At 39.5% G+C, this 15,106-nt stretch overlaps 1 protein-coding gene across 1 annotated transcript in view; it reads left to right on the top strand.

Moving 5' to 3' along the window:
• Positions 1 to 14,755, top strand: part of CALCRL (calcitonin receptor like receptor) — a 62,754-nt gene extending 47,999 nt beyond the window's left edge. Inside the window, exons 11-13 of the mRNA XM_041487596.1 lie at positions 4,339 to 4,557; positions 4,920 to 4,961; positions 10,684 to 14,755. Of these exons, the coding sequence (XP_041343530.1) occupies positions 4,339 to 4,557; positions 4,920 to 4,961; positions 10,684 to 10,905 (483 nt within the window). The 3' untranslated portion in view covers positions 10,906 to 14,755. The remainder of the gene's footprint in view (positions 1 to 4,338; positions 4,558 to 4,919; positions 4,962 to 10,683) is intronic.
• The last annotated feature ends 351 nt before the right edge of the window (positions 14,756 to 15,106 follow it).

The raw sequence follows: 15,106 nt of genomic DNA, 5'->3' as shown, positions 1-15,106 counted from the left end.
TAAATCCTGGGATTCTTGTGACTCCCTTTTTCATTCACAGTGAAATTAACTAGTGAACTTAAATTTTGAAGACTGTGATGATACCATGACACACCTGAGCACCTGTGTGTGAGCAGCCAGAGCAATGCCCATGAAGTTATGGAGGGCTGTGACCCTTGGGGTGTGAATTATTGCTGGTAATTCTTATCCTGTCAGACAGGTCTGCTCTATCTGTTCATATAAGGATCTGCTGTGCTCTAATCTGTAAGTTTAAACCCAGTTCTAAATTCTTTCAGTTTTTATTGTCTCTGCTTTACACAGAAGATGAAACACTGTTTTCAGAGAAAAGTATAGGGTTCTTCATGGGTTGTTACTTCCATTCTTCTGGCGTCTCTTCAGAGATATAGCACTTAAGTAAAACTCTTTCAACGACAATTTGTATTAGAATTTGCTCTAAATAGCAATGTAAAAATTTGTGTAAAAGCTATAAGACTGTACTGTCTTCCATGAAGTGATCTCATTTTAGGATGCAAGGTCATTTTTTCAGCCTTCTAAGCAGTGGCCTCCACAAAATCACACTGCAAGTGGCCAGACTCCTGTGGGATTCAAATGCTCTGGATCCATCCCAAATGACCAAGTCTTGTTTCTATTCAAGGCCACATTCAGAATGTTCTTTGATTTTACTGAAGGCATAATAATCATCTCTGTGGGGTTGGTCTGGGCAGTGTCTTTGTCCATCCTCTTTGCAATTTACAACTTTGATCACCTGATATTTCTATATGTTTTATGACCCAGCTAAAAGTGTTTCTCTTGTATTTTTCTTGCCTCAGTACAACGAGTAAATTTATTTGAGAATCATGCAGGAATAACAGATTAAATTGTACATCTTGCCTGTGATGTGAAAGTACTTTAAAGGAGTTGCTTTCCTTTCTGGAAGCAAAAAAATAAAAAAAAAGATTTTTTTTTGTTTCAATTCAGAAAAGACAAGGCAAGACTAAAGATGTTAGATTAAATGCATGTGTTTAGGCTTTGTGAACAGAACCCTCATTTGCCTAAGCAGCTTGCTTGCCAGATACAATTTCCACACTTTACTAAGCATGACCTGCTTTAGTAGACATTTAAGCAACAACATTAAACTGCAAATTAGATAACGAGGGGGAAGACACTGTTTCTATTTGCAGGAGCAGATCTCAAAGAACGTGAAGGGGACTGTCAAGTGGATGCCAGGGAGAATTGGCAGAAACCAATGGGAATTTAACTCTTGTACACCACTGAGAATCCTACAATTACATAAAGTTAAAAACAACGCTGCTTTTATGGTCCCTGTTGTTACGTAACTGTGGTCAGTTCTTCTGCCAAAGAAACAGGAGCAGACACAGGTTGCACTTTGATTGGAATTGTCTTCAACTGACCATTAAATTACAACTGTCTGCCCAAGCATTCACAATTAAAGAAACAGAGTGGGAATGAGACAGTAGAGGGTGATGTTAGTTTGCATGCTAGACAAATATTGATCAAAATTGAGGGGTGAGGGAAAAGGAATTGGTTTGCACTTGAATGAAAGCAGTAGTGATTTCCTTGTAGACTTCAGTGCTCTTGTGGTTTTGTTTGGGTGCCTCTGGATTATTTAGCTATGCCATTTTTTATACAAATATTGTCCCAGGGATGTTCCTTTCTCCCTGCAATAATGTTATGTATTGGTGTTGCAGTCTGACAGACCACTAGAGATGCAGGTTCTGAGTGAAGGTGTGCTAGAAGGAAGTTCAGGTGCTTCCCACTTTGTCTTTCATGTCCTTGTGTTTAATGACTTTAAGCTGAACTCAGTGCTAGGCTTAGTTTAGAAGTTGAAAGCTCAGTTTTGTCCATGAAGGCAAAGATATGGACCTGAATAACTGTACTAAAAGCCAGACAGTGGCTACCAACCCATATCTAAAAATATCTGAGTGCCTCGAGTGAGAAGGGCCTGTTTATATCATCCTAAGGAAGAATTGAAACACAATTTAAACTAAAAGGATTACTATAATTACTTAGTGCAAACTCAGCATGGAGAAAAGTAGAAATATGAGGAACATGAGGAGAGTTTAATTCAAAAACTGCAGCCCCTATTGACTCAGGAACTTGGCTTCAGTTCATTGCCTCTGTCAAGCCAAAACCTAAATGCTCCTGAGTTTCCAGTATAGGCACCAACACTTTTTGTGTGTGTGTGTGTGTCTAGGATTGCCTTCTCTGCCTTTGTTTCTATTTTTGCTCAGTTGCCCTGTTCAGTTTTCAGGTCACTGTGGGGCTGTTGCTGTTTCACTCTGTGTTCATTGTGCAGATAACACAACAGAGCTCCTTTGGGCTTTTCCAAACCATCACAGTCAATTTGATGATAATGTGCATGCAAGGAGTTCCACTGCCCTACTTTTGCTTAAATGTAAAAATCTACTCAGCACCTTACTTAAAACCAGGACCTGCTTTCATCACTTTAATTAAAAGTTCAGTCCCTCCCAATCTCACTCTTATTTTCTGACAGAGGAGATATTCATCAAAAATTGGTGCTACATACTTGTACTGACACTCCTCCTGTTCTACTCAGCTCTGTCCTCTGCTTTGCCTCCTCCAGCTTTCTGTTTGCCCTTTTTGCTGTTTACAAACTCTTTGCATGCTGAATTTTGTGCACTTTGGTTTTGGTGGGAAACAAATAGAAAAACTCTGTGCATATTGTAAAATAAACAGCTCATTGGATGCTGCTATTTATGCCTGGCTGCTGCAACTTTCATCTTCAGTTAGCACTTAAGGACAGTGTTACAGGAATTGGCCACGCTACCAAAACGCGAGAGGACAGAAAACTCAGGGTTTGAGACGTGTTAATGTTGAACAAGTAGATTTGAGAAAGATTAAATTTAGAAATGGAGGAAGGACTCATTGTCTGCACGTACCATAGGAAGTTGGATAGGGATCGTGGGCTACATAAAATCTAAATAAATCCCTCGAGAAAGAATCAGAAGACCTTGGCTGTTTAAACAAAGCTTAAAGGTAGCTGGAGGCTTCCAGGAGAACTCCATGCAGTAGTTTCCTATGTAAAACAGCTTCCTGTTGGAGTTATTTAAATAGCATGTAAGTAGAATATAAATAACATCCCATATCTGTAAAGGGCCATGTTGCTATAATAGCACAGCTATTTATTCTGAAAGCCTGAACTGACAAAAAGAATTCTGCCAGGGCTGTGGAGCGTGACAGCCATGGTCTGAAATGCCTCCTCTGCTCGCACTTGAGCTACAGAAAGACAGAGCCTCTTCCTAGACCAGGAATTCTGAGGTGTTGGAAGGGAGTTGTCTGTCTGTCTGTCTATCTGCCAGCTTTCTCCCCTACCCCCCTTTTTTCTCTAGCTGTTGGCAAGGGCAGACAATCCTGTGGGGGCAGAGATAGGAGCAGAGCCTCTGTCCCTTCCACAGAGGCTCTCCAGAGCATCTCTGTCCTGTCTGTGCCTGGGATAAGAACAGGGACTGGCTGCAGCTTCCACCAGGGGCTGCACAGGAGGTGAGGATGGGCTGGGATCATCCCTAGGGCTGCTGTGGCTCTGGTTCCAAATCCCTGGGGGGGTGTGAATGTATCCACACAATATCTGTGTGGGTGCATCCATACACATATCTCTGTGTGTGTATCAGTTTTGTGCTTGCTCACAATGACAGTTTAGGATTTTTTTTCTGGTCAAACTGAAGGAACAGAGATAGACCATTTCTAACCAGAAAAAGCCTTAGTAACTACGGAAATAAGCAAATTCAGTAGTGCAAGGGAATGACATAAAGCATCATCTCAGTGCTTGCCCCACTGGCAGCTCTGCTGAAAGAATAAAAGATCCAACCATTGGCTACTGTAAGAAAGCCAAATCCACTGTTTTTCTAGAGGCATACACAGTTCCTTGTACCAGCATTTTGGTGATTTTCTTATTATTACTCTGATTTTACCTTCTCTATAAGTCTACCGAATTCACATTTGGAAAACAAGAAGTAGCTTTTTGAAGAAACATATTTAAATGCAAGGAGGGAAAAGCATCATCCTCTCTCTTGACCAGCATGAAAAGAACCGATCTTTCACCCATGCACTGTTACTGGCAGCAAGAGAAAGTGTGGGTTGTTACCACTGGCAGGTACTTTGCTTAGAGAGTGTTAGGAATGGGTGTGCATAGTGGAAGTCAGAGCCACATCTCAGTTACTTTAAGGTGTTTTCAAAGATGTTTATCTGATATCTCTTGTATAATCACAGGGTGATTATGAAAGCAGTGTGAGTTTGTGTTGTCTGGTTTCCAGTTCCACAAATCAGTGTGTGGGATTATTTTCCAGACCTCTTTCTCAGTGTCATTTCCTTTTCCAACAGGTGAACCTTTTCTTCCTGCTGAACATCGTTCGTGTTCTCATAACCAAGCTGAAAGACACCCACAAGGCTGAGTCCAACCTGTACATGAAAGCAGTGAGAGCCACCCTGATTCTTGTCCCTCTCCTTGGCATCGAGTTCGTGCTGTTCCCATGGCGACCCGAGGGCCGGATCGCAGAGGAGGTGTACGACTACGTGATGCACATCCTCATGCACTACCAGGTGGGAAGCAGCACGCAGCCCTGCCTCACCTGAGCTCAGAGCACTTGCCATGGCAATCAAATAAAAGAGAAATAGTCTCTGTGTTACTGCATTTTTTTAGAGATCTTCATCCAGTAGTCTTTGATTTCTCAGTGTGCTGGATTTTCATTTACTTGCCTTCCAGTTTTCAGAGAACGAAACATTGTGGCAGAAAGCTGGCTCCATGTTTTTAGTGATCTGTTTTTAGAAATAGTTCATCATGTTTAGATTTGTCCTGCATTTTCTGTGCTATCTATATCTGAATTTTATCAGAAACCTTTAATTATCTCACACCTGAAATAGCGCATATGAATTAAAGTAGAATCTTTGTTTTCATTTTACAGGGTCTACTGGTGGCTACAATTTTCTGCTTCTTCAATGGCGAGGTAGAGTAACAGCTTTTACTATATCTATAATAATTTTTCTTTCTTATATGCTTTTGTTTCAGCCATTAAGGAGGGTGAGGTAATTTTTTATTTTTGTTTTTAATTTTATGTATAAATTTGTATAAGTTAAAAGAAGAAAACAAAGTATCAGGATGCCAAAAGCAGAGCTTGGAAAGGACTGTGGGATCATTCATGGCACCATTAAGTGTGTTAGGACTGATTCTTGGGTGCTGAGCTATACACATTTGTCTTGATTAAGAAATTGAAGAGAGTTGCCACTTTGTTATAAAGTCCAGATAAATATTATAACGCTGAAAAGCAGTGTGTTGGAAGCTGTGCAAGATGTTCTCCTGGAGACTCACTTCTTGGTCCTTTTGTAGTGGGAGCAGGTATTGCTGGGCTGGGGTATGGCTGTACCCCACAGTAGGGGGCTGGAATTAGATGGTCACGAAGGTCTCTTCCAAGCAAACCCCTTCTATGAGTCTGGGATTGTTTTATGAAGCTCTCTGGGAAAATTTTAGGCTGAGGTTTGCAAAAGTGTTTTTTTAGCACAAATGAAAAGCAGCATTCCAACAGTCAGACCTTAACAGCTTGGTGCACTTGTAGCAGGAATTTGTGTGGGTCACAAGTGCATGTTTAAAGCACCATGATCAGCCAGTTCCAAGGACAGACCTTACCCTGACATTAGAGGATTGTGCCAGGTTTCAGCAATAGATGGTATTGATCTGTTGAATTAACAAGCTTTGCTGTTATCTTGGCTAGGTCAAGGTCCCTGGAGTGCACCGGGTGACTTTCATGTAGAAACTCTTGCCCCAGGCTGTAGAGAGTACACTTCCAGAGGCTTAGTGTCAAGAGATCAAAGTAGTAGGAAGGCTAAAAAAACATCTAAAATTGTTAATGTTGCTCTTGCTTGCAAAAAAAAAAAATCAAAAAAAAAATCCCAGCAACCCCAAAACAAATGAACAAAACTACCCCCACCAAAAAACTAACTGGTAATTTGCCAACACTTCTGGCAGAGGAACAATTACAATGCTATACTTATTCCTACACATCTGTTTGTTCATTTGTTCTACATTTAGTGTGGTTACAGTGTAGGCTGTAAGCAGAAATTTGGGAGTAACCAGATGTTTTCCTAAGACTGAACCCTTAGGGGTTTTTATCTAAAATTGTGCCAGTGTGTTTCTGTAGTGTTATTGGGCAGTAATTTTTACTCAAAGGTAAATATTTCACTAATGCTGGAATTGATTAGTGTAGATTGCCCTTCCTTCTCTTCCCAACTACAAAGCTGACAGAATTGCAATGAAACTACCATGGGCTTTGAAGGTTTATTTGTGTGTCTTTGTTGTGTGTATCCCCACCCAAATGCATGAGTCTCATTGATTTTTTTTTTTTTTTTTTTTGCCAAGGAGTCAGAAAAGATGAAGATAGGCTGGGGCAGGAGCCTTGATCTGATTTTAGCATAGAGTAGATGCAGGTTCAAGTTCCTGCTCATACATTTATTTCAAAACAATAATATAATTAAGTGTTCTGGATTGGATCTGATCACTTGCCCTCACTCTGTATTGACATCTCACACACTCTTTTCCCTTCTACAGAGCAGAAAGCTCTGGATGCCTTCCCAATGCCATAGCATAGTTCAGAATGCCTTCTAAAAGGTCTTTTGAAAAAAATCAGTTTGTTCTGCTCCACTGGAAAATTAAGGAGGAGGGGTGGAAAACCTTGAAATTTCTGCAGTTCTTATGAAACAATACTGTCTGCTGCTCAGTTCTGTCTTCATCCTTGTGCCTCTTCCAAGGCTGCTTTTAATTTTAAATTATTATTGATTTTGAGATCTATTTCTGTTATCTGTTAATATTTCATTGTTACAAAATTATATTTTTTTAACATCTCCTCTTCTGCTGTGTAAGAAAAATCAAACCTAAGTCATCCCCTAAATTCACCATGGGCTCATCAGTGGTAAAAGATGAGCTCTTCCACAACTCCTACAAATGCTAATAAGTGAATCACTGCTTGAATGTCTACTGGTAGAATAATATTTAAAGGAGGACACAGGTATTTAATATCTATTAATTAAGGAGTTCAATTTTTAGACCATAGACCTTGACACAGTTAACATGTCTGTATTTGCTTTCTAGAGAGTGGAAATTTATCCTTTTAAACCACTTTTGGGTTCAGTGATCACTATTTGTATTTATTTTAATTATTTTCAGTACACCTTGCTCAAGAAAGGACTCACTGCTTTATAAACAACTGTATCAGTGAGGAAATGCAAGGGGAGCATGTAGGTAGGGAAAAATGCCAGCACAGACAAAATGTCTTTCCTTGTCTTCTAAAAGGTTCCAGCCCCAGCAAGTGGGGCTGCAGGCCAGGGGTATTAGCAATTAAAAAATGCTAAAAGCACTAATTTCTAAGTCTTAGCCTATTACTGTACATTTTAGTGTGTTCTGCATCAAATATCAGGAGCCAAATCCTGTTCAAGCAAAACACTTCTGGCCAAAAATGAACAAAAGTGATCTGCTAGGATAGCACTTCAGTGAAGATGAATTAAGAAATGTAAGAAAAACAGCTGCTCTGTGCTGTTGACTGTAGCCAAGGAACATCTCCAGTCTGCTGAGCAGAGCAGCCAGGGCTGGCCTGTCAAATCCAGTTCTTACAGGCACTGCAGCTGCTGCTCACAGAGCTCCTCTAGACAGGGTGGATGTGCAAGCCTTCAGCTTGGATCCTCTGTGGCAGGGCTTCCCCAAGGACACTCACAGCCAGTCTGCTCGTGGGCCAGCAGCCCACAGAGTAAGATGCTCTCAACACATCATGTTTGCCAGCCTCAGATGGCCTGGAGTGGCTTTTGGGGTCGTACAGGCTGTGGTCAGAGGAGAAGCTTGTCCCAGATCTCTGATAAACAAGTAAGAAGATTACTGTTGAAATTTTAATAGCAGGTGCTATAATGACCTACATGATCTGTGTAAGCCTTGTGGGGTTCATCTGCTTTTCCTCCTTCATTTCACTGCTCCACAGAAATGTTGCCATGAAGAGCATAGTGTCAGGTTTGCAAGGTTATACCATCTGTTGTACAATAGATGAGATAGATGAGGCTGTGTTGTGGTTTGGTTTGGTGTTTTTTTTTCTCCTGGTTGACTGCTGAGCTGTTTAATTTGTCTGATATCCAAAATCGAGCTAGCAGTGTTATAGGGCTGACTGGAAGGAGTCCTTCCTGGAAACTCATCAAAACCAACCATTATTAAGTTATAAGGTGAGAAAGAAAGAAAGATTCTTCCAGCATCTCTGTTAATGACTGAGAAACACAATTATATTATTACAGTATTTTTCATTCAATGCTTTCCTTAACATCCTTTCTTGAAACAAAGTTACAAAGTTCTACCCCTCCTGAGCTGAATTTACAGCTCCATAACACTGCTCAAAGCTGAGGAGAAAGTGGTGAAAGTTCTAGTCTCACTTTGTGGGCAGACACACTTATTGTTAAACAGAGTGTAATTGATTTTTCTCATATTTTTCTATAAATGATTGGAAGGTTAGAGAAGACTGAAAGACACAACAGATGAAAGATATAAGACCCTACAAGAAGAGACACACAGCAGGACAGGGGTGCAGTCCTGAGTCAGCAGTACTGGAGAGGCTTTGGGAAGAATGCCAGGAATAGTGGTTCAGTCAGAAATGCATGGAGAGAGCGTGATGGGCATGGGGCAGGCAGAGAGGAAATGCTCTTTGCCCGTACAGGAAACCCTTTAGCTCTCTGTCCCTGCCATGGAGCAGCTGGTCTGCTTTCCCCTGGCAGTAGCCCCAAGACACTTGTCTTGCAGGGATGCTGGTGGCTCTCAGGAGCTATGGAATCCTTTAGGATTGGTTAACAAATGCTATTAACAAGCAAAAATAAGATGAACATTTGTTGCTGAAGGAATCAGAAGTGTGGGAGAGGAGTGGAGTGTGTAATTTGGCAAGCCTAGTTAATCTCCCAGCTCTGCCAAGAGACTCCTTTGACCTTGTTAAGCCATTTAGTTCCAGTTGCTGGCATTTTCCCCACTTCCAGCCTGTCTTGTCTAAAGTGAAAATTGCTCAACGTGTAATTTTTTGCATGTGTGTCTACATTCAAACTCTGAGCTTATTGAAGTAACTGACTGTGAAAGGAGAACAAATAGAACATAGCTTAGTGATGAACACAGATTGATTGAGTCCAAACTAAATTCCAAGCTTCCCTCTTGGAAAAGCTGGAATTTTGAATATGATCCTCATCTTGGCTTTAGGATAGATTACAGGAGATCGATTCAAATTGTGCAAAGACTTAAGGTTCTGTATTGGCTCTATTCTAAGGTTCTATGCAATGCATATACTAATTAATCAAAAACTTCCCATGCTGAAACAAGAACTCTGCCTTTAGGCTCTGAAGAAGTACACAATTTTGATATGAAAAGCAAGAAGATCTGAAACTCAAAAGTATTAACATAATTGATTTCTCAGTGTTTGAAGATTTGTGTTTTGATGTTTGGAGTGGATTAGAAAGTTTTTATGAAGAGTAAGAAAGAACTTCCTTCTCCTTAAAGTGCTAATTTGTTATGTTAATTGGTTGATACTACTTTCCTTACTCTAACATTTCCTTGTGAAGGATTTGAGAAAGATGAAGTTCTCCTTTCAACAGAGGTTTCTGATACCAGACTGCAGGAAGTCTAAAAACTACATCCCTTTTCTTGTATTTGTTTTTATTTTTCATGATTAAAGCCAGAGTAAAATTAGACAAAAGGAGCTATTGTGTGAGGGAAATGGAAAGCAAACATAAACCCTGAAGACATATGGAAAATCCTAAAAATATTTACCCACAATATAAACAATTAACTGGGGCAGTCACTGTTCACTGGTTAGCAGTTAGGACTGCTTTCTGTACAAAGTTTGGCTGAAAAGGAAATTAAATATTCATGACCTGTAGGCAGGGGTTTTTTAAGTAGAAATATGTTTGAAAAAGCAACAGGAGCTAAAACCATTGTTAGCATTCCCCACTTGGCATCTGGCCTGAAAGACTAATTCTGTGTGAATTTCATGAATGTGACACTTCATCGCTCCACTCTGCCCAGGTGTTGAACCATACTGGAGGGGAGGAAGGCCGTGACAAACATCACATCCTTTCAGTGGAGACATGTAAACCAATGGGGCCTTCAGCTATTTTATTAGCTTTATTTTTAACTCTGCTAGAAATATGGAGTTCAGGAATTTGTCCTTCTAGTCTTTTGCTTAAGGTATGGCCAGAAATTGGGAAAGACTGACTTGTGCCAAAATCATAGCAAATGTAAATTATGGTTTGTTGAGAGTAAATGAATTTACAGATGCTGAGGATGTGGCCTTTTGAAAATAAGGATGAACAGAAATTACCTTTTTCACCTCTGTTTCTCATCTGTCCTACACTGGACTGCAGTTCACAGGGCAGGAAGCAGAAAATTGTGTGGCTGCTGTTCCTCCTGTAACCTGTGCTTTGTCTGAGCAGCTAGTACACTACCATTGTAAAATACCATTACTTCACACCAAATTTGCTGAAAAATGATGCTTACCTAAGTGGTGATCAATTCAGAACGCCTCAAGTGCTAAATGGCAGGTAGGTAGGTATCCTTGCCCAGGATTTCTGAGCCTTGCTGCCCCATTTGCTGTGACAAAGAACAAAGAGACAAAAACCGAAGCCCCTGAGCCGTGGTTTACATGCATTTTGCTTTGTCTGGGGGCACAGGTGCAGGCTGTGCTGAGGAGGCACTGGAACCAGTACAAGATCCAGTTTGAGCACAGCTTCAGCCACTCGGACGCCGTGCGCACGGCCTCCTACACCGTGTCCACCATCAGCGACGTGCAGGGCTACGGCTACGGCCACGACTGCGCCGGAGAGCACCTCAACGGCAAGGGCTACCACGACATGGACAGCCTGGCACTCAAGACTGAGAAGCTCTACGGCTGAGGGGCTGCTCCCAGTGCACAGCTGATCCAGCGACTTCATGGCCAGAAGATCTCACCTACCTTGGAATATGTCGTTCTCCTGGATGATGCAAACTAAACCAACACGTTTCTCATTTATATGTGTGTGTGTATAAATACACATGTGCATATACGCTTATGTTTGTGTATCTATACAGTATGGACATCTGTGCATATATATCTATATATGTATGTGCATTATATAAGGATACAAACTTTGCCTCTTCAGTTTCTACTGTGTAGACAAAGTTGGCAAATTTTTCTACAAAGGGAATCAATGAAGGATTTCTTATTTTCTTGGAAGTTTGTATAAGACTGTGCTGTGTTGAAACCACTTCGTTTGCCTATAGAATCTTAGAGTGTAAATACTATACTCTGTTGTCTTAATTCAACCTAAAATAGAGCAAAGCAAAATGGTTTAAGTAGGTGCAATAATAACAAGAAGTTTTCCAGGTTCTTTTTTTGGTCCAGCATTCATTTGGGTGTCAAAAAAATGTGACAGGTAAGCTGAGGTAACAAATTCAAAGAAAGACAGATAGATACTGCTGTTTTGGTTAAAGAGACTGATGTTTTGCTTTGGTTTGGCCAGTTTGTTTTCTTCCCACTGTTTTACACCAAGCACAGAGACACCACTTCCAGTGTGAGCCTTCATGTACTTCTGTACTGCAATGTACTGTCTTGCACCAAGATTTGAGCAATTTTATTGAAGCTATTTCAGGATATTCAGAAGTGTCTCCTTCTCCTGAATTGTATGGAAGTTTCTTCTGGATTTAACAAAGACAAGACTGATGAGGCCTCACTGCCAGAGAGCAAAGGAGTAACCTGAGTCACTGTAAGTCTCTCCAGACACTTGTAGTAGCTGCAGCTGGTGGAACTTCACTGTGTGCTTAAGGAATTTACTCAGCTGGAGAAGATCACGTACAGAATTCCTTGTGGCATTGTTCTGATTTTACTTTTATGTATTTCCCTGACCATATGATTAGTAACTTATTCCTTCGTTCTTGGGGCAAAGTTTTGGTTAATTTTGTGGCTGTTTTTGTTGTCTGAGGCGAGTGTGCAAGACTGAACACAGTGCACATGATACACTACCTTTAAAGCCAGTATAAGAGACCCAGACTAACCAAGCAAACTGATGTTAGTAATTCTCATTATTTGGAAAATCCAGTATAAGTTTTGTATTATAAAGGTTCAAAACTTTATGGATTGAGAATTTCAATATTATTTTGGATTGGTTGATTCTGAATCTCTGTCTCAGTTAATTAGAACAGTACTTTATATGTTGTTTCTTTGGTTCTTCTGGTGCATAAAGGTCTCACTGAAAACCAAGAGGTTGTCAGGAAGGTCTTGAGAAAATGTGCCTTTATAGAAACTTACATTTTTCTTAAATCTTTACGCTTTAAAGAAATAGTAGTTTTGTTAAGTGAAATGACAAAAATGCTCAAGAATGACAGCATGAAACGAGGTGAGTTCACTGAAAATTAAAAATGTAAGAAAAAATTTTATACATTTCATTTGCAGATAAGTCTACTTGAAGTGGGGAAAAACCAAAATTAGGCAGAAGAAAAAGTAGATGCTGGAACTGTGACAGACTGTTTTGCCAATGGACATATTTCTGATGCATGTAGTCCAGTCAAAAAATTGGAAGACAGACCAGCTTGAAATAATTTTGCATACAAAATTATTGTATACAAACCACCTTGACTTTGACATATAAACATTTTTGTCAGTAGCTTTTCTCTATGCTTCAATAGTGTCTAGGTAATTTTCAGTGTTTATTACTTTGTGACTTCATAAGGTGTTTAATGCTTTGTACTTACAGAGAAAACATTAGGAGGATATGGCAAGGTCCTGCCACTTGCACCTTTCTTTAGTTTTTGGTTTTATTTACAGTTCTTATGTCTGGAGAGTAAACATGGGAAGTGTTTTATTAATGATATCATTTCACAATGTAGAATTTCAGCTAGGATGCACAAATGAAAATTTCTCCTTTTCTGCAGGGCTGTCTGGTCAATTGATGGGGATGATTTGAAGACTCTGTTGGATTGTGTAGAGCAGTGTGAGATCTGGCAACCAGCTGTCACAGTCTCTTAAAATTTAAGAGTGGCAGTAACAATGTCTGCTAAAACATGACTAGAGGTTATTTACAACTCTGCTTGCTGGTCTTTGTAGTGTTCCTTAATATTTGTGCCATTTGTTCTGAAGATATCAGTGGTGCAGAGAATCCCTGCTCCAGTGCAGCAGCTTTACATTTGTGGGACCAGATCATCAGCTGGTATAAATCTGTCTTGAGTTCCCTTTGCACAGTCTTCAGGTACCACTGAGACTCAAAGCCCAGACAGGTGTCTGTCCATTTAAACATGCTGTAAACTATTTATGGCATATTATTAGACAATTATTTCATGGTACCTGGTGGATTGTTGCTGTAATTAACACATATATGTTGATTTAGAGTGTGCTACAGTATTAGACTTTAACTAAGCTTCATTCTCAGAGAGGCAGTTCAAATTTAACAGACTACAGATTTTGTCATTTAATATATATTTCTATTAGAGAAATGTGTAATTCTAATTTAGGAGGGAAAACTGTTTTTATACAGAAATTACCCTACTTCTAGGTGGACATCACAGCTTCCTTCTAGGCACACCCTCCCAACTCCCATCTTCCCTTTGGATAAAAAACACAGCCAGCTGGATGTGCAACAAAATCTTTCTGGCTGTGAAGGGTCACATGGTATAGCAGAGCTGTTTTTCCCCTCTCCTGCTGAGGTTAGATAATCTGTTTTCTAATTTACATTGGAAAATACCAATTTTGTCTTCCTACCTCACCTTTTTTTTCAGTTTCTACATAGCTAAGAGAAGGATCTGCTTCTTAAAATGTTTTTCTGTCACCATAAGTTAAAAGCAAATTTTTAAGCCGGTTTCTTATGGCTCTCTTCTACTTTACAGAATGTTGTAGTCCATATTCTCTGGAATGGAGGTAAACTCTCTTTTGGTGGGGCTGTGAGATTCCTTTGAACATGCAGATTATTATTTGTTTAGTACCTGTTATTATTTGCTGTTTCCTTTTTTTTTAATTTAGTGAGGATTTATTGTATCAATCTACAGGGGCTACAGCAATAGTTGTCTTATATTTGTTATCAGTAACACCAGCATGTTATGATTCAATGAGAGAAAATGTCTATTTTTAATGCTACTGTCTACAATTAATAAATGGCTGCATTGCAGGGTCCCTCGGTTGGTTGTTTAATGTTGGCATTTATGTTATTCAGTTTTTCATGGTGGTGATCTACAAGAGTATTTTTCTGTAGAAATGCTGCAACATGTACTCCTTTTGATGTCAAGAAACATTTGGGCTGGCAACCAGGCAACATTCATTTATTGTACTATGTAAATAAGATTAATAGAAGCTATGGCATTGTATTTATTGCTTACACTAAGAAGAAAATGGAAAAAATGTGAAGTTATTTTTTTGGTTGTTTCATTTTCACCTTGTTCAAATGAATCATGCATTTTAATTGCTGAGAAAAGTATTGTTTCTGATCAATAAAATATTACTCAATTTATTCATCTCTCTTGTGCTGTAATATAACAAAGCTGATCTAAACTGGCTTTCACAGATGTCTTAACTCTGTGCTAGTTAAATATTAACCCAGGGAGAAAGTAATTACATAGAGTTACTAACAACTAGTCTGGTTTTCAGTGTTTTTCAATACTTGTATTTAATACTAGAGTGCTGAATTTCTGGAGGAAGTTTGTACAGGTAATATGAGATGACTGGACATAAAATTATTTACCTGAAAGTTTCATATTCCTATTTCTTGTCTTCTGAATCCACCTTTTAATAAAAAGTTATTAATACTTACTTACATTAAGCCAAAAATGTCTGTTTCATCGGGAACTAACAGCAGAGACTAAATTGAGTGTATCTATCTATCTTCTTTATCCCATCACTTTCGGTGGAGGTAGATAAGCAAACTTGAGCTCAAATAAAAAACCCAAGGAATATTTAACCACACCAGGGGATCTTAAATATTGGGTGTTAATACTGCTGTCTGCCTGTTACTCCTATTTAAAGTGTGCCAATATCCACCAAAAAAATGCATCCAAAACATCTCCTGCCTCTCTTCATGACTTCTAAGCAGCAGCCTGTAATTCCAGGTAGGTTTTTTTGAACTCCAGTTCCTA

The sequence above is a fragment of the Pyrgilauda ruficollis genome, unplaced genomic scaffold, assembly GCF_017590135.1.
Source record: "Pyrgilauda ruficollis isolate IOZ18807 unplaced genomic scaffold, ASM1759013v1 scaffold81, whole genome shotgun sequence".
Taxonomy (NCBI): domain Eukaryota; kingdom Metazoa; phylum Chordata; class Aves; order Passeriformes; family Passeridae; genus Pyrgilauda; species Pyrgilauda ruficollis.
Note: the sequence above shows the minus strand (reverse complement) of the source record. Positions and strands in the feature narration are given on the sequence as shown.